General features: G+C 38.5%; 1 protein-coding gene across 1 annotated transcript in view; it reads right to left on the reverse strand.

The window, feature by feature from the left end:
* The window catches only part of ADAMTSL1 (ADAMTS like 1), a 508,728-nt gene extending 489,991 nt beyond the window's left edge, over positions 1 to 18,737 (reverse strand). Inside the window, exon 1 of the mRNA XM_070938587.1 lies at positions 18,648 to 18,737. Within this exon, the coding sequence (XP_070794688.1) occupies positions 18,648 to 18,737 (90 nt within the window). The remainder of the gene's footprint in view (positions 1 to 18,647) is intronic.
* Between the last annotated feature and the right edge of the window lie 7,980 nt (positions 18,738 to 26,717).

A 26,717-nucleotide genomic window follows, 5' to 3' on the forward strand; every position in this document is an offset into this window, starting at 1 on the left:
TTAGAGATGACAAGAAAGGTCAGCCTTCTGTTAAAAAAAGAAAAAACAACATAAGGAGCTCACAGTAATTAGAAATGTTTTTTTGGCAGACTCCTAGAATGGATTTTCTTTTCTCCTATTCTTGCATGGTCCTCTATTTGACTTTCAGCTCTGACAAGTTTAAACTGATTGGGATAAATCCAGTTCTACATGCTATCTATTAAAAGTCTGAAGTCTAATACTATCGGCAGAATGCAGCAATGCCCTGGAAACCTTTATTACCAATTTTACTTATATTTTAAGCAACGTGTTGTATCACCACCCTTTTGCTGTTTCAATCTTGGAAACAATAAAGTCACCAGCTGGCTTTCATGCCTAAGGTGGGACAGGAATTCAATCTCCTGGCTTCTAGCCTTGTGCCCTAACCACTAGACCAATTCCTAGATTCACCACTATATCTAATAAAGCAAACCTTCTAGCAATTGTTCAGTATATAGTAATTCAACACTAGTAAAAAACTGAACTCAGTAATGGTTGCTTCCAAATACAGTTGTTTAAAATAGGGAACCCATATAATCTGTTTATAACTCAAATTTAGGAAATTTTATATGCAACAGAATATGTACCAGAAAGTTGGATACAAATTCAGGAGGAGTAAGTTCTAATTCCATACAAATCAAATGTTGAACATAAAGTACAATGAGGACTACAGCTTTTTTGAAAGGAAAAATGTGCATTTTGAGAATACAGGCACTCCATTTAGCAATAGCCAGATTACAGATTACAATTGCTGTATCCGCATTGTATCCTTACCACATGCTTGGAATGAATCCATACTGCATTGCAGTCCATAAAGCTTTAATGTGCACATTTAAGGGACATGACTGGAGGTATTCTCAACTGCAATTCCAGTTTGCTAAATGTAATTCATTGTCTAAAAAGTCTTGATTTGTCATGTACAATGCCTTATTTTTTCTTTTTTCTTTCACATCACGATGTCAATTAATTGAACTGTTCCCCCATCCCCCACTTCTAACTAAGGGTTGGTTACTCAATTATTTAAACTACCAAACAAGTGCCAGCATTTTTGCATCTCTTCTATATGTATTCTGTATCAATTGGATCAGTGCAGCCAGTGTTCTTGAAGAGTATGAGATAGAACTTTTGTTGTGGAGTCTGATGGGAAGGTATATTCTACGTATAGAATATATGTATACACTATATTCTAAAAGTATAGTGAGGACACAGCTTCTTGAGATGGGTTATAAGGGAAAAATCACTTCCAGCTGCAAACTACCTAAAAAAAAGCATACATGAGGAGAGAAATTCAGGTCCTAGGGCTTCGCGCAGCAACAGTAATCTGGAAGGGAATCCCTCACCAGACAAGCTATAGATTTGTAAGAAATTAATCCTTTCAATTATACTTTGGCTATATACATTTAGGATCACCACTGTACAGGTCTATCCACTTTAAAAAAAGCCAGAGTTCTAGTCAACTAGAACTTGATCCAGTTTGTCTTGCAGCCAAACCAGTTTCAGATCAAAAGCTAAGCCTGGGAGCTGGACTGAAGAGCCGAGGTGGCGCAGTGGTTAGAGTGCAGTACTGCAGCTACTTCAGCTGACTGCTACTTCAGCAGATCAGCAGATCAAATCTCACCGGCTCAAGGTTGACTCAGCTTCCATCCTTCCGAGGTGGGTAAAATGAGGACCCAGATTGTTGGGGGCAATATGCTATTTAGTATACTGTCTTTGGTGTAAGCCGCCCAGAATCTTCGGAGAGTGGGTGGCATAGAAATGTGAATAATAATAATAATAATAATAATAATAATAATAATGCATTCCAATAATATGCTCAAATGGAGACTTTTAGCAGATAACAAGACACTGTGTGAATGCAGAGAGATACAGAGCCTGGCCTATCTGCTGGCATGTTGGCTACTACCAATAACAAGTACTAATAATGACTTATTTTTGGCCAATGAAAAAACCAAGAAGGTAGCTTCATTCTGGCAGTCTGAATTTTGATCTAGACCTGGAAGGAAAAATAAAATCCCAATAGAATCAATGGGAAGAGCAGATTCTGCTGTCAACTACTTTGTTTCAAGCTGCTTTCTTCATGCACCATAGATTATTTATATTTATTTATATATCAGATTTAGAAACTGCCCATCTGCCTAATAGGGCAGGAGCAACTGAAGGCTCTCTTCCTGAATTCTACCAATCTAAATTCTTTAACTGATGAAGTCCACAACATAACCAATGAAAGGTCCTGAAGCATGATAAGGGAGAAAACACTACTTCAGATAACTAAAGCAACTTTTTTGGATTCTTCAGCGGTGGCTGACGGTAAGACATAAGCACTGGGACAAGGATATATACTAGGGAAATAGCAATAGCTCTTAAGAGTTATATACCACTTTACAGTGCTTTACAACCCTCTCTAAGCGGTTTACTGGGTCAGCATATTGCCCCCAACAATTTGGGTCCTCATTTTACCCACCTGAGAAGGATGGAAGGCTGAGTCAACTTTGAGCCTGGTAAGATTTTAACTGCCAAATTGCAGGCAGCCAGCAGGCAGCAGAAGTAGCCTGCAGTACTGCACTCTAACCACTGTGCCACCGTGACTCATATGAAATGATATAGCGGCAGTTTTTTTCTGGGGCAAAAGTGGAGTGACCATAGTGCCATGCCAAAATAGAAATAGTCAAGAATGATTTACAGACTAAAAGAACTAGATTTTTGTAATACAAATTCCACTTAAAAAGAATAAAATGAACTGTGACCCACTTATATTTATTCATTTATGAAACATTTCAAGGGAATAAAATTATGGTTTTCTCTCATTTGTGGGTAACAACCAATGTGTAATCACCATGCTTCCTTCTCAACAGAGTAGAATCCTATTGTAGTTCCAATTTATCATAAACCGACTATTATCCTATATATGCTCTATTGTGCCTTTCATTATTTGTCTATCACAGACAATCTGTTGTCTGTCACAGACAATCCATTGTTAGTTTGTTTGTGCTTTCAAGTCAATGTTCATTCCTGATAACTGCCTAGTCACTGCAGTTTTCTTGGCAAGATTTTTTACAAAAGTAGTTTGCTATTGCCTGCCTCCTAGGGCTAAGAGAGAATGACTGGCTCATAGAGCTATTGCATGCACTTTTCCCCTGATCTTTTAAGTCTTAGTTCGTTTTTTAAAATTTAAGTATGAACTTGAAATCCAAATCAGAACAGTGCTTGATGATACAATGCAAGGAATATTCCATATGGAACCAAAACAAACTCATTATTATAATAAGCATATGCCGTATTAGACTAACAAGATAGCACATTCACCACAATATGAATCTCAATGGAATGTAATTTAATTTATACTAAAATGCGTCTGTTAAAGAAGCATTATATGTTCAGATCTACATAAGAAATATTAGATGCCTTGGAAAATAACACTAGAGTTTATCCAGAGGTTTTGAAAATTCCTAATCTTTGAGAGGAAAAAGATTGTTACAGAACATTCAGACAGATTTACAGTTTCCAGGATTTAAACATAACAAGCTGTTTTTAAGTTAATGCCTTGTTCAACCCAAACAAATGCCATCATTACTTACTCAATTCCTATGAAGAATGCAACTGAACAAATTCACATAGCAGTCCAGTAGTGCTAACAAACAATAGTCATTTATTTATTTGCATATCACCACAAATCCCAATTTTCTAGCCTCCTGGGTGGATGGCATAAATTTCTGTCACTTAATCAACTGCCTACAGCAGGTGTGTCAAACTCAAGGCCTGGGGGCCAGTTCCAGCCCACGGGATGCCTAGATCTGGCATGCGGGACCTCCCTGGAAACAGCGAAGGACCAGCCCGCAGTGCCTCTGCCAGTGAAAATGAAGCTCAGCTCTGTTTCCGCTGGTAGTGGGTTGCAGGAGGCCGTTGCAGGCGAAAGCAGAGTTTGGGAGCCCGATTTCGCTGGCACAACACACGGGCCACCACAGGCGCCTTCAACACGAATGACATTCAGCTGGCCATGCCCACCCCAGCCTGAGGTCTGATGTGGCCCTCAATGAAATTGAGTTTGACACCCCTGGTCTACAGTATGAAATCCATATTAAACTAGTGGACAAGAAAGGCTCTTTTTTGGCAATGCCTTTGTTATTGTTGCCAGTCAAGTTACACTAATTTTTGGGAGGCAGTAAGAAAGCCTAAAACAACCCTCAAGAAAGCCTAAGGCAATCTTTAAACTGTTCTGTTTGCTCAGTTGCAATACATATGATATTGGCTTTCTTTATTCACCTAATGTTATTGTTCTCACAAAGCACACTATTATTTGGCCAGTGCTACTTCTGGTTATTATCAGCAATAAAATAACATTTTAATAGTCATATTAGGGTATCTTATTGTTTTAAAATTATTGCTGGCACACATTGAGAATTAATAATGTTAGGAACCACTGGGAAAGTTCTACACAATAAATTATAATGAATGAAGAAAAATAATATAGTCTGCGAGATAATTAATAAAGTAAGGCTGATTTGCGGCATTTTTCAAGAACAGCTATCCTGCTTTATGGTTCTGCTGTTTCTATGAGCCAGTTGGATGGCTCTTACAACAATATTCCCATTAGATTCTTACAAAGCCAAGTACAGAATGTAATATATTTAGCAAATTAATGTGAAAAGAACCAACAGCAGCATGACTTTTGCCATTTAAAGCTATTTGCTTCTGTTTACACTACAGTGATAATTAATGGGTTTCATATTGTGCTACTGGCTATCTGTTAATAGAAGAATTCTGCTTGGATAAAACTGTGTCCAATTTCTGAAAATAAAATGAAACAATTAGGAAAATCAAGATTTTGAGGCCATATTTGTGCGGACATTCAATTATTGTATAGTTAACCACAATTGCATCCCATAAATATATGTAAATGTGATTCTATAAATGAATGTTAATGGTTTTACTTGCCAATGTCCCAACTTCAAGGGTTGTAGCTTGAAGTAGCTACCATGATCAATAAGATCTAGTCTGCCTAGAATGGTTTTATAATTAAACAGATTTGCTTGATATAGTTCATCCAAGATATTTGTTGCCTAAGGAAATGGCAAAAAGATTCTTGCAAAAATGTATTACAAAATACATTTGTATAGAAATATATTGGAAGGACAACTGAACCTTTTGTATTGATATAAACACATCAAAGAAATGCAGACATCTTCTGCAAACATCCAAGCTTTTCTACTGCTTCTTGATTTGGCAGTTTCATTCTCTATAACGGTAGGATTACCCTTTGACATTTGCTGGTGTAGGAATATAGTTAAGCACTCCAAAAACATTAATCCAAGATTAATCCAAACATTAATTCCATATTTTTAAGAGCTGAGACATCTTATAAAAAGGAAAAAATGACTGCAGGGACACATGCAGTAGTGATTAGGTAAGTTCAGAAAGTCAGTAATTTTTTCCTATAAATTACTCTTGCTTACGATTTGTCATTTTTTAGTTTATAAAGTCAATTCTGTTGCTGCTGATCAAATACACTTTTAAATAGTCTCAGTAGCTACTTTCAGCTTTATATAAAGGAAAAATTACTTGTAATTTGAAAATGTATTTCACTCATATATATTGCTATTCCAACAGGACAATTCAATAGTTTTTAAATAAGATCAGTAATAAAATATGAATACAATGGTGTTTTTTTTCTTTGTGGGCTATTTTATGTTTTGTAAGAGTGAGAATAGGGAGGATCAACAAGAACTAAAAGAATGGATGGAAGCAACTTCATTCAAAAAATGGTGCTTTGTTACTGAGGATTCTCTTTTTAAGACTTGAAAGTGTAAATCCCTCTGAGAGTAAATCCTTTGTGACAGTGTCCACAGTATGGTTTCAAAATCCCAGATATACGTACAAAACATTTGTCTGCTGAAATATTGTTTTGCAACTTTAACCATTTTTATTAGTCAAAACATTACAAGCATGTAAAGCATGTGTCATCAATTACTTCAATATACAAATTTACAAAAAGTATGAGTCATTGTTATAAAAACACCTTATAAGCAAATGATAATTTAACTTAGTAGATTAAAAAATTACAAGTTGAGATAACTCTAAACATATATACGGTACATAATGTCAGTTTGGTGTAGTGAATAAGGCACCAGGTCAGAAACTGGGAGACCCTGAATCTAGTCCCATCATGGGCACAAATCAAGCTGGATGACCTTGGCCCAGTTACTTTCTCTCAGCCCTAAAAAGGAAGTAATGGCAAACAACTTCTGAAAAAACATTGCTAAGAAAACTGCAGGGACTTGTCCAGGCAGTTTATGAGAATCAGACATGATTGAATGCGGGGAAAATATGTTTAGGATTATCTGTACTGTAATTTTTTTAATTTTTTGATATGTAAGTGCCTGGCTATGTCTCAATGGCAGCTATTTTATAAACGGGGAAAAATCACATATAGAAGCTACACTATCTGTACCATGCTCTCAAAATGACCAGTGTACCTACCTACAAAGTAGAAGTTAAAGACTTCTTCTATACAGTGTGATAAAGTTTGAATTAAGTTTCCTTTGTTAGATACTTTGCAATAATACTCCTCTTCTAAAAGTTCACATTTTATTTTGGGTCTCCTCAACCATAGCAGCATCGAATCACGTGAATTCTGTGTGGTCTTTCCTGGATACATCTATCAAATAGACAAGTTAAATAATGGGGCAATTTTTCTCACCTCATACTTGACATTGCAAACCTATTGTATCTTTCTTCTTCAGGGTCATATTAGGAATAAAAATTCTAGTCTGCATTTATTAGAATAGTGAGGGGAGGAAAACAGCAGATACATCAACTGAAGGTATTCAATTTGTCTTTGTCAAAAATCCAACATCTGCTCCAAGTTTAAATGTTAAAATAGCAAATTACCCATCATCCCATGATTGGCTGATGGCTTTTCTCGTCAGGCAGCACCATGGTTCAGTTCCATTCCACCCTCAACAAATACTGGAAAGGAATGTACATCAATATTCATTTACAGGGCTATTGACAGTACTCTATCACTCCCAAACCTTCTTCACATGTTTTTCCCTGGGGAACTGTCTAGATAGTCTCCATCTGTGACTTGCTCTCCATTACTTCAACCTTTAAAATCCAAACACAAGCACCATATGTTCTTTCTGGGCCAACAGTTTCTCTGGCATTCATCATATCTGTCATACTGAGCTCTGTTTCAACTCTTTGAAGGATCAATAAGAACTCTTTCAACTGCCACCACATGTGAAAAGTTCATTCTTTGGAATTAAACAACCAGCACCCCTTTTTTAAAAAAGTAAACTATTCATTACAAATACTTGTGCAGATATCTGCTTATATCAGTCCTTATTCATTAGTTGGTTATCAGAGAAATTGGTGTTCCATACTATTTTTGACCAGAAATTTATTGACTGAATTAGTTGGAGAAAATAATTTATTCAAACTATGAGGTATTGTAAGACCACAAACAAACAAACAAACAAACGTACACAACCTATATGCTTTCCTCTTTCACAGAATGGCCAAGGTACAGTATATTATTGTATATTGCCCTAGATTTTCTGCAATGTTTTAGATTTCTTTATGCAGGAGAAAGTTTTTACCATCCCCAAAGACAGTATTTTTAAATATTATTCAGATAAACATCATCCTAGACAATTACTTCCTCATTGGAATGAAACAGTAAGTTGGGAGGCAAAGTATGAACTACCTATATATAAACATGAACAAAATATTTGAAAAAAATAGAAGTCATCTCAAAGAGTAGAAGACAAATTAGCATAATGCACAAATGGGGTTTTCATAATTAATGCAAAGTATTTCTTCTTGTACTCACTATAATCATCTTGTGTAAAAATGTAGACAGAAGTATGCTGGAGGTCTGCATAAATGCCATTGTAGGTATAAACCAACATATAAATGTGTACCTTTTGATACAAGTAATGTTTGCAATACGTTCCATTAATGATTTCTTCTAAAAGTATTCATAGACAGAGAGGCAAGCAGTGGGCTGTGCAGGCAAGGAATCATACACATTTACTAGTATGTTAGGCATTTGATCATAATGTATTCATACCTCTCTTATTCCCATCGACAAATAGTATTTATATATCAGACCACTCTGTACTTGAATAGCAGATGCAAGCATAAAAACTGAGCATGTTTGCTTTACAATCCACGTATGATATGCTTTTATAGTTATATATAGTATAATGGGACATGGTGGCTCAGTGGCTAAGACACTGAGCTTGTTGATCAAAAGGTCAGCAGTTCAGCGGTTCGAATCCCTAGTGCCACATAACAGGGTGAGCTCCCGTTACTTGTCCCAGCTTCTGCCAACCTAGCAGGCAACGTAAAAAAGGCAAGTAGAAAAATAGGGACTATCTTTGGTGGGAAGGTAACAGCATTCTGTGCGCTTTTGGCGTTTAATCATGCCAGCCACATGACCATGAAGACTTCTTCGGACATGGCTGGCTCTTCGGCCTTGAAACAGAGATGAGCACTGCCCCCTAGAGTTGGGAACGACTAGCACATATGTGCAAGGGGAACCTTTACCTTTACCTTATAGTTATAGTGTTAGCAAAATGCAAATGCGTTTATTAAAATAGTTTAAATAACACAAGTCATTTTACAGATTTGTTTTAATTCAGATTAGGTAGTAAGGAAAATAAAAATGCAAGGTGACTTTCACTTTACCCAGGGTTATTTATTAACATGGAACTACACAACTTCGCCAATATGCCTGTTTTATTCCCTTTTGCCAAACTGCTATCATTAACATCTAGGAAAAGATTTCTACAGTCGATCTACTTATTTTCAGAAAAATTGTTTAAAATAAGTAGAGCTAAAACAGTGTGTGTAAAGAGTGTTTGAATCCTGGAGATTTTATTACTTTGTTTAATTTGAATGGAAGCTTCTTAAGATCATATGGAAAAAGTGCACTGGTATTTTCAATATTCTGATAAAACTTGACATTACTCAACCTTGAAGTAGCTCCTTTCTTCATGAGTAAAACAGCAATTTTACTCAATTAGTAAATTACAGGTACCTCAGTCACAGGTGGTTTAGTCCTCAAATTTCACTTCCCGCCTGGACTACTGTAATGCTCTCTACATGGGGCTCCCCTTGAGGAGCACCCGGAGGCTCCAAGTGGTTCAGAGTGCGGCCATGCAGGTGGTTATGGGAGCGACGTGGCAATCCTATGTAACACCTCTCCTGCGCGAGCTGCACTGGCTCCCAGTGGTCTTCTGGGTGCGCTTCAAGGTTTTGGTTACCACCTTTAGAGGGCTCCATGGCTTAGGACCTGGTTACTTACGGGACCGCCTTCTGCCACCAGTAGCCTCTCACCGGCCAGTATGCTCACAGAGAGGGGCTCCTCAGGGTGCCGTCGGCCAAACAGTGTTGACTGGCGGCCCCCAGGGGGAGAGCCTTCTCTGTGGGGGCACTTGCCATGTGGAATGAGCTTCCCCCGGAGATACGGACGATCCCGGATTTATGCACCTTCTGCCGTGCCCTCAAGACCTTTTTATTTCAGCAGGCTGGCCTGGCCTAGCTTCCCTTTTAAATTGTAAATTGTAAATTTGATTTAAAATATTAGGGGTGTTTTAATTTGTTTTGGGCCAAATTATTTAATGGGTTTTATATTGTCTTTTAAATTTTGTAGTTTGTGTCTTTTATCTTTTTGGCTGTCCACCGCCCTGAGTCCTTCGGGAGTAGGGCAGTAAATAAATCCAATAAAATAAAATAAATAAAATAAATAAATAAATTTCAACTGTACATTTAACAATGGTTCAAAGTTATGACAGCCACAGAAAAAGTGATCACCGTAATGATCCATCCTCGAAACTATGATTGTTGCACCGCTCCTGCAATCACATAATCGCAATTCGGGCATTTGGCAACTGGCTCACATTTATGAGCATTGCATGTCTTGCAGTCACGTGATCATAATATGTGCTCTTCCCAGCCAGCTTCTGACAAGCAAAGTCAATTGAGGAAGCTGGATTTGCTTAATGACTGCATGATTCACTGAACAATTACATTATTTACTTAATGACCATGGTGAGTCACTTGATCGCAGTAAAAATGCGTTAGGCTATTGCTTAACCCATTGTAAGCCGCCCTGAGTCTCCAGAGAAGGGCGGCATATAAATCAATTTTTTTTTTAAAAAAATGGTCATAAAAATCAGGTCCAACCACATAATGACTCAGCCATGTTTTATCAGTTATGTTATTTAGCAACCAAAATGCAGTCTCAATTGCGGTCAGGCAATTGAGGACCAGACACAAGTCACTTTTTCAGATTTCAAACAGTCATTAAACAAATGGTCATAAATCAAAGATGTCAGAGTTTCTTGCAAAAATGAAATCCAGAAGCACACATGGACAAACTGATTCAGCAGGATTCATTAACTTCTTTATATACAAATATATATATATATATACACACACAATACCAACAGCAACTTTCTTTCAACGTGGTAACAAATAGAGAGATCAGTTAGTTTTATTTCAGCAGAGAAGATCAGCAGAGTAGACAAGTCCACACACTGGTTTTAGTTTCGTTTCTCTGCACAGACTCAGAAGCTGCAGACTAAGACACGCCCTGGCTTCAGTCTGTCTCAGTTCCCAATCGGCTGATTTAGTTGCTATGCCTATTCATCAGCTGACCTTGTTACCATGTCTTCCCAGTGATGAATATTCTAACAAAAGACACTTCAATGATGGACAAGCTCCTTAAAACTGCCACCAAAGAAGTGGACACCATGTCCCTGTAACCAGATTCTGACCGTTCTTTCCATCTCATCATTTGAGTCACACAGATGCCCACAAAGGTATTCCTTCAATTTGGAGGGGAAAAAAATTCAGATATCACTAAGTTTGGACTATGTGATGGATGATATCCAATTTCACAATTAATTCTTCAGTGGCTTGTGTGAGGCCTAAGGTTATCATATTGCAGCATCATTTCCTTGTTGAGCTTCCAATCTCTGCTTAATTTCTCAAAGTTTTGAGTATTATGCTGATAGTAGTGTCCAGTTCAAGAAAACCTCTGTGAATTATTACTATTAGATTTATATCCCATCTTTATTTTATACAATGCAAACTAGTATACGTAACGTTCTTTTGCAACGCAACCTGTATGCCAAAGAACTACAACCATAAGTTCTCCCTACAAAGCTTGGATTTTGAATTTTTTCATTGATCAAATCCTGCAATGACATTTCTTCAACTAATACTTCATTTCTGCATTATAATGATGAAGCCATATTCTGTCAGCTATCAAGATACAGTGAAGAAATGCCTTACTTTCATTCTTGTGGAGTGACAATTGCTGGAAAATTTCAGCTCTTGAAACTTTTAACTTTGCCATCCTTTCCAAGGAACCCAACCTTGCAATCTTCCAGTACTGAAGATCAATAATGTGACTTACACGTTCCTGTGAAATTCCAAACCTGATTGCAATTTTCTTTTCAATGCACTACCAATTGTCCTTAACCAGTTCACTTTTTTGGGGGGGGGGCAACAATGGATAGCACTCATGCAAACCATAATAATCACCACAAATAACTTGTATTCAGTGGTGAATTTCAATTGTTTTGAGAGTCTTTTGATGGTCAAAAATTCAATCACAGGTTATTGTTTAAAGTGCTGTGAGTGATAAGTACTCACTGAAAGTTTCCATTTCTTCAACAAAAGCAACACATTTTCCCCAAACAAATTTCTGCCAATCAATTACTACATTTTTTTAGGTACAAATATTAATAATAGATCAACTTTAATTGAACACTAACATCTTTAACAATGTTTCCCATGAACAACTGATAAAAGGCTTATGCTTCTTTTCTTCTACATGGAAATGCCATAGTGAATAAATATTGTAATTCTATGCCAAGAGGATGCTCAAATAAATACCTGCACCTATGTTTTGTATTAAAGTGGAAAGACCAAAAGTGAGAGACTCCAGTACAGAAATCACAGAGCATATTTTGTGGACCATATTTTTATAAGAAATCCATACAGTAGCTACTGTTAAATTCACCCCCCATGAATTTGTGCTATCCATTTAATATAGATAGTTATGTTGACAGGCATCAGTCACATCTTGTGGGGTCCAGTTCTCTTTCCTAATCGTAATTAATTTCCTAACAATTTCTATGGGTCTGGCCTCAGGTGGCGCAGTGGTTAGAGTGCAGTACTGCAGCTACTTCAGCTGACTGCTAGTTCAGCAGATCAGCAAGTCAAATCTCACCGGCTCAAGGTTGACTCAGCCTTCCATCCTTCCGAGGTGGGTAAAATGAGGACCCAGATTATTGGGGGCAATATGCTAATGCAATATGCTAATATGCTATATGCTATATGCTAACTTTGTAAACCGCTTAGAGAGGGCTGTAAAGGACTTTGAAGTGGTATAGAATAAAATAAATTTAGTTTGGTTCCATTTTTTTTTGTTATAATGTATTTTAGTGATGCTTTAATTCAACTATTTTATTTATACTTTCAAGTCAAAGTCTTGAAATATAATTTTTAAAGATGGTTCTCAATGACATGATACATAAAAATATTAAACATTTAGTTCAATAGAACCATTCTGTTTCTTAAAATGAAGATTTGACAACTCTTTAAAAACGATTGGAACATTAGAACCTTTAAAGAAGCTATAAGAAAAAAACCATAAATACAGTGGCACCATGAAAAAAATTCCATTTGAGAGGTCAGGCATATTATAAAGGTAAGTCGTTTATTTAAATAATTTAATTTCAAGTCTGTTATGTTTTTAAGGATGATCAGCAGCAGCACTGTCAACTGAGCTTCAAAATAAACTATCAGCAATCAATGCAACTGGCATTATTCATCTTAATTGATAAACCACCATAAACAACTGTATCAATGCAAAATTTCAAAGAGTCTTTAAGAGCCTCCCCATATACATAATACTGAGTAAGTGCGATGAAGTAGACTTGGAGAATATGTAGCCTGTTAGGTGTCATTATCTTCCAGTACATAGGAAATCTGGACAGAAAGGGCAGTGAGGAAGGATGCTTAGGGATACTGGGTAGTTACAAATTCCCCATTCCCTAATTACAACATGAAATTTTGTAGAAAGTTCTATTTCCTTTAAATAAAAAAAAAAAAACCCCACACCTTGTGGCTTAGATTTGTGAAATCAGATTATTTGATTCAGCCTTAGTTTTACTGTTCTCATCCATCTGCAATATGTATTTAGATATCTGTACAGATTTTCCAAAGCTTTCCCAAAAATTGTTGAAGAAAACAAGATATGTTTGTGGGCTATTCACATAATCATGAAACATTAAGACCCCAGCCTTTCTGGATTTCCTCCAGAAGGAAGAGTATTTAAAGAGTATTTAAAAATGTAATATGTAGCCTTTTGCAAAGCAACAAATGCAAAGACCATCAAACAACAGTGGAATGATTGTAATGAAAGCAAAGACAATACTAATAGAAACAGGTGCTTTGGGTGCAATCCCAAAGCAACTGGAATACGACTTGAACATCATTGGCATTGACAAAATCAACATCAAAAGGTAGCTTTACTTGAAACAGTTTACAATCTGCAACAATACACCATCAAATAACAACATTTGCTTATCCCAGGTCCGTGGGAAGAATTTGATTGGTGGATAAAAATGCCAAATCAAGTCTAAACATCTGGCTAACTGTGCAAACAATTATAACAATAAGTAATTTTATATGCTTCCCAACTACGAGCAACTCTGGGCGGCACATAAATTTAATAAATTATTATTAGTTGTTGGGTATAGATCGTTCACACTGAGAAAATGAGAGAACAAAATCCAAGAAAGTAATTATTGGATTCTGTCCTTGAACTTCATCTCTTGGAATCAAGATCAGTGTTAAGAAAGTATTCCAAGGTACAATTTCTTTCTTTTTCTCCATATCCTCCTTTCCTTTTTCAGCAAAAATGACTCTTGGTGGTTTACAGCGCAATAACAAAGTAAACACATAGAAGCTACTAAAAATTAAATAACCACGGAGCAGCTGAAATGTGGCCATTCATTCCCCAAAGGTTTTATGTGTGGAATAAGTCTGTCTTTAGCAGTTTCCAAAAGGCCAATAATTGAAGGGTGCCAAACACATCTTGAGGAGGGAAACTGTTTCATAACATGGGAGACTGTTGCAGATAAACATTGCTTAGTTCCCTTCGACTCCCCTACATGGAGGACCATTAAAAGATATTGTTGGGAGGTCCACACTGGATGAGTTATGTAGTTCATCTCTATGAAGAGCTGGTTCTGCATCTTGCTTAATGGTAGAAAAGAGCATTTTGAATTGCATCTGGAACCTTATTTATATCTAATGCAATGGTAATAGGATAGGCGTTACGTTACATATACAAACAAATATCCCCATATAGAGCATATTGCATTAATCCAGATGTGTGGTGATGACATGAACTAAAGTCCAAAAGAACCCTACACTTTTCACTCACCAAGTAAAAATCATGAATATTCTAATTGGCAGACAAAAGAACAGATATATTGTGCCAATTTAAGCTCAATTATAGATTTCAGAACACAAAAAAACATCTTTAATGCTGTGTTTGGGATGACACAGGACCATCCCTTTATCCCGGGCAATAAAAGAAGCCTTGGATAAATGACTAGCTGCTTAACTAAAGCCAATTGACAGAACAATGTTAAAACCATACTGAAATGATATTTTGGAAAAGTAATCTCCAAGAGGAATGGGGATGTTTCTAGCCAGGGCAATTGTGAGCTAGCCGGCCAGATAGTCCAGGGGGTATTTGCACAAATCCACAGTTCCATGAGAGCAACCCTCTTTAATGAAATCAATGAAGGAAGATTCTAAATGATTACTTTATGTCCCCTTTGCAGCTGCTTGGGCATTCTTCTTTGCTTCTGGCAGCATTCCAAGCCTCTGATTCTGTTGCCTTCTCTGGAACAAAACGAATTCTTGAGCCAACAGATCAGGGTAACTTTAACAACAACCAAGAGAAGCAAAACAAAACCCACAATTACTCAAGCATACAGAAAGCCAGCATATTTTATCTCTTCTGTAATAAATACTAGATTTTCAACAGAAAACGTGGGTCCTACCTAATAGAGCTGGACAACTGACAAGCTGGACATTTCTTGGCTTCCGTACTCAATCCACATCTCTACGACTTATAAAACTGTAAAAGACAAGTTTCTCAGGAAACCTAGCTATTGTATATTATCACGTTGTGTTATTGGAGAGAAAGTACTACTCCATAACTGGCATTAATTCTCTAGAGAGAAGTAATCCAAACTTCATCACATAAGTGGCTCTAAAAGTATTTAAGTAAAAACTTCTTTATCTGTCTTACTTTTCAGGCAATCCATTCTCTTTGTAGTAGTCTTGGAGAGTTAATAGTGCCTTTAGATAGCACAGCTTTATAACTGAAACAATTATACTGATTTACATTATTTTTAATAAATTATTGGACATCTAAAGTTGTTAAATTTGATCAGTTGTATACTGGTGTGTGTGTGTGTGTGTGTGTGTGTGTGTGTGTGTGTATTACAAACTATTCTAAAATTTTACTTATTTTAAAATTTTAAGTTCCGGAACTCGCAAGAAGTTTGCTTCTTTCTATACATATACATATACATATACATATACATATACATATACATATACATATACATATACATATACATATACATATAATACATATACATATACATACATATACATACACATACACATACACATATACATATAATACATATACATATACATATACATACACATACACATATACATATACATATAGAGAGAGATGAGAGGGGCAGAGGGGGAGAAAGGGGGAGGGGCAGGGAGGGGGGGAAAAGAGAGATTGTTCCTCACAGTCTGAGTCCTTCAGGTGCTTTTTTGCAAACTCCAAATGGGCTTTCATATGTTTTGCACTGAGGAGAGGCTTCCATCTAGCCACTCTTCCATAAATCCCAGATTGGTGGAGGGCTGCAGTGATGGTTGTCCTTCTGGAACTCTGCCCCATCTCTGGAGTTCAGCCAGAGTGACCATCTGATTCTTGGTCACTTCTCTTACTAAGGCCCTTCTCCCCCGATTGCTCAATTTGACTGGGCAACCAGCTCTTGGAAGAGTCCTGGTTGCGCCAAACGTCTTCCATTTGACAATTGTGTAGGCCACTGTGCTCTTAGGAACCTTCAGTGCAGCAGAAATGTTATTGTAGCTTTTCCCAGATCTGTACCTTGCAATAATCCTGTCTCTGAGCTTTGCAGGCAGTTTCTTTTACCTCGCGGCTTTTGCTCTGCGACAGTATGCATTGTCAGCTGTGACGCTTTCTACAGAGGGGTGTGTTCTTCCCAAATCATGTCCAATCAATTTAATTTACCATATGTGGACTCCATTCAAGGTGTAGAAATATGTGAGCAATGATCAAGAGAAATGGGAGGCACCAGAATTTCAACAACTGTAGAATCAGGCTGCAGCATAACAAAATTGACAAAAGTGAAGGGGGTCTGAATACTTTCTGAATGCACTGTAGATGATAGCTAGATAGCTAGATAGCTAGGACAGATATCATAAATACATTTTAATTATTGTGTGGATTGCAATTTTAAAACCAAGACAGCAGATGCATTGTGCCCTATTAAAATGTTTTAATGAAATTATTATACAATTTTTATAGCTGCCCCACTTACAAATAGAGACTCCAGGTGGCAAGATTAAATCTAGATCAATGCCATACAAGAGGATTGCAAATTTCAGTCCAAGTTTGAACATTCTTGTAAAAACCTTGAAAATCTAATATTGATGAGAAAGAGAATACACTGTGCTATGCAATCACAAAACACAGCTTTCCTATTAAGTCTGAAAAAAGTTCTCTGCAGCAGACCTATTTCAGTTTATTAACTTATGTTCCAAAATGCAATCACGATGCTATGGTTGATGATGTTAAATTAGAGAAGTGATTTGAGTTTAAAGGGACCACACATTTCGTTAAGTAATGCAAATAATCAATGTCATTTAATTAAAAATTGGTATCCTACAGATTAATATGAGACACTCAGCAAATTGTGTACACCTATGGGGAGGACATGGTCTCTGAAAATGAAATAATTTTAAAATGAATGTAGTAGGATTCACACAATAGGTTTTGTTCTGAAACCACAGGGTCTGGTATACGCCAAGTTCATGCTTCTTCAGCACATGAAAAAGAAAATCTTGGTTTACATGATGGCCTGTACAAGTAAAAAGTTAAGAGGATGTATCTTGGCACAATCCACACAATATCTATTGGTTCTTTCAGCATTTGAAAAAAGCCTTCATTATTTACATCACTAGGGAAGAAAAGAGCAGGTTTAGACAAAAGAGTATCTCAAAGATGTCATCATTTTCGGGGGAAACCAGCCAATGTGGCAACATGCATTCCAACTCAAGTTAAAATTTCAACTCTGAAATGTGTACTTCAAAAACGGTGTTATGGGATTTCTACCTTTTTCTATCTTTTTCTCCTTCTGAGGCGAGCTCCCAGGTTCATGTTCTCCCTTCCCTCCCTCAAACTGACAGTTTACCACAAACTGACAAATCTCCTCACAAGTTTCAGAAAACAGTTTACCGATGAGAACCTATCCCATATTCATGGATTAAAACTAAAACTCATCACCCAAAGCCATTTTTAGGTTTTCTTTTCTCATCCTGCCACTTACATGCAGTGAAGGAGAAATCAAATTTCTGGAACTGGACACATTTCCCCCCCCCCCTTTGCCGTTTCTGAAGGGAGGAGAGCAATGGCAGAAATTAACCTCTCCTGAGGTTATCTGTAGTAGAAGCAGAAAAGATGCCCAACTCTGCAAGCCAAAGACATTTTTGATGTTCATATGTCATGTCCTGAAAGTTCAAAGTTCTCTGCAGTTGCCATGTAACAGATCAAAGGTCAAGTATTTAAAATAGCTTAAACACCGTTTCTTAGAGCAAGTGACACCTGTCAACCCCAGCCATGGAATCTGCCATTTTGGGAGGGGGGAGGCAGGAAGAAATAAGCAGTGAGCTCAAATCTCAGTTTGTTAGAAGAAATTCCCAGTTTGTTAGAGGAATTCCCAAATTCCCAAAATCTCAGTTTCTTAGGAAATTCCCAGTGAGTTCAAATCTCAGTTTATTAGAGGAAAATCCCAGGGAGCTAAAATCTCAGTTTGTTAAAGGAAATTCCCAGTTTGTTAGAGGAATTCCCAAATTCCCAAAATCTGAGTTTCTTAGGAAATTTCAAGTGAGTTCAAATCTCAGTTTATTAGAAGAAAATCCCAGTGAGCTCAAATCTCAGTTTGTTAAAGGTAGTTCCCAGGGAGCTCAAATCTCAGTTTGTTAGGAAATTCCCGGATTACACTTGCCAGAAGCTAATGATGTGGAGGGCATCCAAGGACCAACAGTTAGCAGTTCACCAAACAAACGAAGGTGAGAAGAAACATACATGTGTTTATCTCAGATGGACACCTCGAATCCACTCACGCTGGTCTCAAACAAACACACTACACAAACACACATACACACACACCTGCGAGTCCACCTGTCACTTCTCCGCCGTTGGGAAGCTAGCTACCCTAAATAACCAAGGGGGAGAAGTGCGGGGACGCAACGCCCCTTACCTGTGGAGCCGAGGAAAGGACCCACAAGGTGACTGCAAAGAGGGAGGCAACTCTCCGGCCACAGTGTGACTGCCGTCCTGGCGCTGCCATGGTTTTAATCCACCCCTCTCGGTTCCAAGGGCGGGAAAAGAGGGAGGCGCGCAAATCCTGCCCCGATCCTCTCCAACACCTCCTGCTCGAATCAGTCACCTCCCGAAAAAAACCTCGCGGGTTCTTCGCCGTCTCCGACTCCCTGACGGTCGAGGCGGGGACGGGGACACGCGCACGGTCGGAGCGACACCGGAGTGGGGTGTGGGAGAAACACGCAGCCGATTTGCGCGTTTCGGCTCCCACTGAGCTCGGGGAGACGGGACGGGTGCTGCTGCTGCTGCTGCTGCCGGCTTCTCGGTTCCCCACCCGCCGGTTTGTCTGGTTGGGCGAGGGGGGCGCAAGGGTGAACGGCGACCCAGCAGCGCTTCGCCGTGGGGAGGCTGTTTTCCTTTGACTTGGGCTTTCCTCGCTTTTTAAGCCGTAGCGGCGGAGTTCACTCGAGGCGCTACGCGTGGAGGAAAAAAAAGCACGTTTAAAAAGAAGTCTTGCAGGGCGGGCGAGTGGAAATGGGCGTCGCCCGTCTAACTTGCCTTAAAGAGATACCGCTGATTTCCCCCGAGGAATAGCCTCGTTGGATCGGAATTTTGACGCGCGCCGCTGGACCCCCGGGCAGCTCCTTTCTCCGAGTCCCGATTTCATACATGCGGAAGGCGTGTGGCCGCTGCCCTCCCGCCTTTAACTGGGTGTACGACATACTATAGATTGGAGGGGGGGAGGGACACCCAAGCATGGTTTACAAGAGGCGTATTTAGAGCTCCTTCACCTGCCCGTGACCTTGTAAGCCTACATTAAAAGTTGCTACACAGTATTGTCTGTATGGCCTGTATTTTGTGGAGTACAGGTAGTCCTCGACTTACGATCACAATTGAGCCCAACATTTACGTTCTTAAGCCAGACGGATGTTAAGGAGCCCTGGTGGCGCAGCAGACTAAAGCACTGTTATTAACATCAGCTGCCTACAATTACTGCAAGTTCAAATCTCACCAGGCTCAAGGTTGACTCAGCCTTCCATCCTTTCAAAGGTAGGTAAAATGAGGACCCGGATTGTGGGGGCAATAAACTGACTTTGTATAAATATACAAAAGTATGAAAGCTATTGCTTAATGCATTGTAAGCTGCCCTGAGTCTTCGGAGAAGGGCGGCATATAAATCAATTTTTTTAAAAAAGTGAATGTTGCCCCCATTATACGAGCTTTCTTGCCACCGTTGTTAAAAGTGAATCACTGCAGTGGTTAACATAGTAACCCGGTTGTTAAGTGAATCTGGCTTCCCCATTGACTTTGCTTGTCAGAAGGTCGCAACGGGATCGCGTGACCCTGGGACACTGCAAATGTCATCAATATGAGTCAGTTGCCAAGCCTCTTGAATTTTTGATCACGTAACCATGCTGCACTGGTTGTAAGTGGGAAAAACAGTTGTAAGTCACTATTTTCCATGCCGTTGTAGCTTTGAATGGTCACTAAATGAACTGCTGTAAGTCAAGGGCTACCTGAATACCAGGTATTTGAGAGATTACTCAAATACAGAATCTATTTTTTTAAAACACTATCATTGGCACAGGGAATTTCTCACAAAACTTATTACATACAAGTGGATTTCATTATAAATTAGTGCTCCAGACTGTGCCTGTGATTTTTAGCTGTAGCATAGCTGCTAACATTCATTCATTCATTCCACAGTACCAGATACATGCCTACTCATAGAAAGTCCTCCTTAAATTGCAGAGAAGGAAAAGAGGATCACTTAAAGTACCATCCGCACTGCCTCTATGGTATGGTGCAGGGGTGAAATCCAGCAGGTTCTAACAGGTTCTGGAGAACCGGTAGCGGAAATTTTGAGTAGTTCGGAGAAGTGGCAAATACTACCTCTGGCCCCAGAGTGGGGTGGGAATGGGGATTCTGCAATATCCTTCCCCCAGGAGGGAAGGGAATGGTATCCTTCCCCTGGAGTAGGGTGGGAATGGAGATTTTGCAATATCCTTCCCCTGCCACGCCCACCAAGCCACACCGACAGAACCAGTAGGGGAAAATTCTGGATTTCACCCCTGGTATGGTGGCCTAATATGTTTCCTGCCAACATACTCACATTCCCAGTGCTTGTGCCAGCATTTAAGCAATGCCTGCATTCTACCCACAGGCATTCCTCAATGTTCATCCACTTCTGGAACCACCAGTCCAAGCAAAAGAGCTGCACCAAACAAAAAACATTTTCATATGTGCAAACTGCACCTCAATGAGACTTCATCTGCTCATTGTACCTCTTATGTTTCATGCTAGCGCTGGTTCAACTTCTTTCTTATGATAACTTCCCCACAGCACATCCATGCTTTCCTCACCAAGGGAACCCATGTTGTCTGTCTTGCAGAGAAATGCAGTCAGCCTCTTGACAGTAGGGCAGGCAGCACAACAATACAATATCCTCTGACGCATAGCACTGTGCACAGGCAGGGAGCTGCTGGACATATGGAAGAATATATTGCATATAAAACCCACCAAAGATATGTCATCTTTTGATGCGATGTATATATCCTTCTTTCTAACATATGCTTCTTTCCAGCAGATCCAACTTTTGGAGAAGCTAAAGATTCTCTAAATGTCAGCAGCCTTCTTGTAAGTAACAGTACTCCATTTCTTGCTGATATGCCTTAAACTTAACCTTCGCAGACAAGATGAAAAAAAAAAACAGCATAGAGACTTACTAGCATAGTGTCGTATCATAGACATAGAACAACAGAGTTGGAAGGTACCTTGGAGACAGTGGTGAAATCCACATTTTTTTTACTACCGGTTCTGTGGGCGTGGCTTGGTGGGCGTGGTGTGGCTTGGTGGGCATGGCAGGGGAAGGATACTGCAAAATCTTCATTCCCACCCCACTCTGGGGCCAGCCAGAGGTGGTATTTCCCGGTTCTCCAAACTACCCAAAATTTCCACTACCGGTTCTCCAGAACCTGTCAGAACCTGCTGGATTTCACCCCTGCTTGGAAGTCATCTAGTCCAATTCCCTGCTTGAGCAGGAGATTCCATTTCAGACACAAATGGCCGTCCAATCTCTTCTTGAAAGCCTCATCTTCTTATAAGAAGCAGGAAGCAGGGTTTTTTTTCTCTGTGCAAGTGTGGAATGAAGACATGCATAGTTTCATGTGCATAAAAGTGTTGGCACCAAGGAGCAAGCCTGTAGTGCTATACCTAGAGTATCTGGCCAGCTGCCTCAGAAGCGTCAGTCATGGCCACCATTACATACAAAATTGGCTGGACTGTAAGCGAACACTGTGCTCATGTCCCATTCTCCCACACTTAGCCATCTCTCTGTAGAACCCTTCTTGCCAGAGTATAAAACTTTCCAGTCACTCCAAGATGTTAATATTGGGTGGGCCCAGCTTTGACAAAGCATGGCTGCAGGAAGAGTACCCTATGTTAGCTTGGAAGCCAACATATGGTATCTGGAGCACCACATTTAAGGTTGAGCACCACATATGCAACCATGCCAGGAGGGCCTGGCAGGATTGTAATGTAGAATGCTATGAATTCATAACAATAATAATAATAAAAAAAAATAGGGGTCACATGCAAATTCGGATAATTTGAATTTCAAATAAAATATAGGCTCTAGGAATATATAGGTAATCCTCAATTTACAACTATTCATTTAAAGCTACAATGGCACTGAAAAAGGTTACTTACAACTGGTTTTCACATTACAACCATTGCCGCATTTCCCTGGACACATGATCCAAATTCAGGTGCTTGGCAACCAACATGTATTTAAAATGTATCCCAGTATCCCAGGATTATTTGATCACCATTTATGACCTTCTCAGCTGTCATCTGGCAAGCAAAGTCAATTGAAGAAGCCGGATGTCATAATGACCACATGATTCATTTAACAATTGCAATGAGTTGCTTAACAAATGGCAAAAGAAAGGTTGTGAAACCCAACTCCAACTGTACTGATAATTGCATACAGTAACAATTAGTAGTTTAACATGGAAACCACAGAACTTATTCCTAAATCATTTAACCCAAAATTATATAGAAGGAGCACTGGTGGCACAGCAGACTAAAGCACTGTTATTAACATCAGCTGCCTGCAATTACTGCAAATTCAAATCTCACCAGGCTCAAGGCTGACTCAGCCTTCCATCCTTTCTAAAGTAGATAAAATGAGGACCCAGATTGTGGGGGCAATAAACTGACTTTGTATAAATATACAAAAGTATGAAGGCTATTGCTTAACGCATTGTAAACTGCCGAGTCTCTGGAGAAGGGCGGCATATAAATCAAATTAAGATAGATAGATAGATAGATAAATAGATAGAGAGATAGATAGATAGATAGATAGATAGATAGATAGATAGATAGATAGATAAGATACAAACTAATTTGCATCCCACAGATGCTTACTTAGAAGAAAACCTACTCTAGTTGTCTGTCTTTGATATATTGAAAAGTGCTAATTAGATCAATGTAACTATTTATAGCAGTAGGGGTGTGTGTGTAAGGTTCCTTCACATAGAAAAATGAGGAAAATGTGACAGCAACAGAGTTGGAAGGTACCTTGGAGGTCATCTAGTCCAACCCCTGCTGTTCCTGCTTCAGTTCAATACATACAGTAATTGTTACAAGTATGTGTGTGTGTGTGTGTGTGTGTGTGTATAAAGTTTTAACTCTCTGCAAAGTCTACAAACTATTATCAGAGCTCTTTAGGATACCTCAGGTACCCTTCTTAAAATACCTGATAATTAAAAAAAAAACAATTCTCAGATTTAAGTATTTTGTCCTGCATATAAAGCCTTCTAGTAAGAAAATCATAAGACACAAGCAAAATAGAACACTGTCATCCTGGAATTATGAAAAATACAGCTTCAATTCCCCAAGCTCTTGCAAAGTAACTGCAACAACTGTTACATTATTTCTCAGCTTTCATCTTGAGTACTATATGTGAATATTCCCTTAGAAAGTAGTGTCTGAATACTGTAGAAATAGAATAGAAATAGAATAACAGAGTTGGAAGAGAACTTGGAGGTTTTCTAGTCCAACCCTTGCTCAGGCAGGAAACCCTATACCAGTTCAGACAAATGGTTGTCTAATATCTTCTTAAAAACTTCCAATGATGGAGCATTCACAACTTCTGGTGGCAGGTTGTTCCACTGACTAATTATTCTAACTGTCAGGAAATTTCTTCTTGGTTCTAGGTTGTTTTTCTCCTTGATTAGTTTCCACTCATTGCTTCTTGTCCTGCCCTCAGGTGCTTTGGAGAATAGCTTGACTGCCTCTTCTTTGTGGCAACCTTGTGTACTTGGATCATTGAGAAAGGACACACCTAACTGAAAAGCCAAATGGGCTTTTATTGGGATTCTAAATAAAACTGGCTGGTGTTTAAGCAGCTTGTACGCAGCTTGAAAATAGACATAGCTGTCTTCATATTTTGTGCATTATATAAACTGCTGCTGAGATATTTTGCACATCTTCCTCATAGAAAAATTTAATTAAACTTTATTAATTTTTTAAACTTTCATATGAACTTTTCTGGCTCAAAGATAAGGGGGTATGTGAGATTTATACTCATTTGCTCTAATGAATCTTCAGCCTGATGTGCACATGGTGAACTCAAAGTATTTTAAAAATTGTGTCTAACAAATATTCATTCAGCTAATACAGTACTACATTTCTCCCTTTCTCCGAGAACATGCAAACTAAGGTTAACTGTAAACATAAAGATTCTGCATTACATTTTTATTTTACACATCCCCCAAAACATAATTAATATGGTAGCTTTGCACAACTCTTTTAGCTATAATTAATGCCTTACTACAATAATAGTAGTGATCATAACAATTTTGTGGCTTAGCACAATGTGTTGGGATTGGATTTTAACTCTTCCATTGGAGAATGTGTGCTTTGTTGCCTAAAACGCATTCTTGCTATAGAACTCGCTTAACCATATCTATTCTGGCACTATAAGGGTTTAAATCTTTAGAATTATGAGCCAATGATGTTTGAAGGAACAATGTTTATAACTTCATCCAACCACATATTTATTGGGCATATTCTCATCCCTTGGAAGTATTTGAATATGCATACAGTTTCATATGCTATTTTCCTCCTCTTCTTACAGTCACTAGAGTCAAACTGAAAATGAAATTGGAAGGCTTCCATTTGCTTCAGTAGGTATTGGATCCATTTTCTGGTGAATAATGAAATGTGTAGGATTGGTACTAAAATAGTACAAAAGTACTGTAGCTGAAATATATATTTTGGATATAAACATCTGAACATTTTCCACACAGAAAACAAAAACTATAAGTAATGTATTTCTAAGGCATTCTTTTTCCATGTGCAAAGTGGACATTGATAGAATAATGCATTTTAGTTACCTTTTCATGTAACTGAAAAGCTACAGAAATATGCTAGAAGAAATTACTGGCATTCATTAATAATTAGACCAAATGTCAATGTGTAGAGAGATCATACTCTTAAACTCTAAGAAGGCATGCCAAATTTCACACTGAAAATGTACTGCCCTTTTTTTTTTTCAAAGTTTAAAATGATCTCACAGCCTTTTTATGAAGTTAGAATAGTGCTTTGAGGCTTTAAAATGAATTAATATTTTCTTTTTTTTATACATAAACTAGCAAAATCAAAAGTTAGTAAGATCCCAAAAGACCTGTAAACATTTCTATAAACTCCTTTTGCATTAGGTTTTTTGCGAGAGATTCAAGTGCTTTCCCAGAGTTTAATACTATAAATATTATGTAGATGAAATTGTCAAAACCCTTTCAGTATGTTTGTATATCCTAGTCTTCAAGTAGGAAAAATATTGACTAAGGCAGTATGTTATAAAGATTTTGCAGGGATAGAGAAATGTATTGGAATACGTTAATGCCACAAGTTGAGTAGTATTGCAGTTTAATTTAAACAGAGGTGCTCCTAGTTAATAAAAAGGCAGATTAGGGAATAGAAACGCAAACCGAATTGGGTGGAGTTACAATCTCCATGGAGACTCGTGGGTCATATTCTCATGGCAAACTTTATTGCGGTAGATTCAGCCCAATTTTCTGGGCATGCATGACACACTAAACCATTTGCTGGATGATAACATAACATAGGTATGATAGGTTAATATGTGGCTAACTTGTTTGTGGTTCAGTTGTCATATAAACCCAGCTGTGATGACAGTTTGGCTGTGTTCACATGACATGTTTAGCTGCAGCTAACTTAATCTTACATAATAAGTTAAACCATAAATTAACCACACAATCAAGTAGCTGGTTTCATGGCTTGGTGCCTAGGTATCCTCCCTGGTCCAGATTGGGATCTTGAGGGTTCCCTCCCCCACAAGAGGTTCGGGGGAGTAAGGGTTCATGTTTTTCATAATGGCTCCATCTTCTTGAAATCCTTTATCCTTGGAAATATATATGGTACCCCCTCTTCTCTTATTTGGGGAGGCTGTGAATACCAAGTTGTTTCATATGGCATTGATTCTTAGATGGTTGCTGTTAGATTACTGGATGCTGGAAAGGGTGTTTTATTGACTGTGGTTTATGTATTATTGTTTTTAATGTGTAGAATGACAGGAACCTGTTGGAATGTGCTGGTCTACAACAGGGGTGGGTTCTAAAAATTTTTACTACTGGTTTTGTGGGCGTGGCTTATTTTGTGGGTGTGGTTTGATGGTCATGTGACAAACAATTCTTTAGGATTTAGCAGAGGTACTGGTCTACCAGGCTTTTAACTGCTTGCAGAGCTGTACCAGTCTACCCATTTGCTTTTGGAGGCACCAGTCTACCCATTTGTTTTTGGAGCATTCCGGTCCACCACCACACTGCCTTTTACTGCTGATCAGCTGTAGGGCGGCCCTTTGAAGCCCCACGGCAAGAGTTTAAACAGTTTTTTTCCTTCTAACCAATCAGCTGGGACTTGGGAGGTAGCGAATAGATTGGGGGCGGGGCCAGGCAGAGGTGGTATTTACCGGTTCTCCGAA

This window comes from Pituophis catenifer, unplaced genomic scaffold, assembly GCF_029215685.1.
Source record: "Pituophis catenifer annectens isolate HBS135680 unplaced genomic scaffold, rPitCat1.0.hap2 SCAF_2, whole genome shotgun sequence".
Lineage (NCBI taxonomy): Eukaryota > Metazoa > Chordata > Lepidosauria > Squamata > Colubridae > Pituophis > Pituophis catenifer.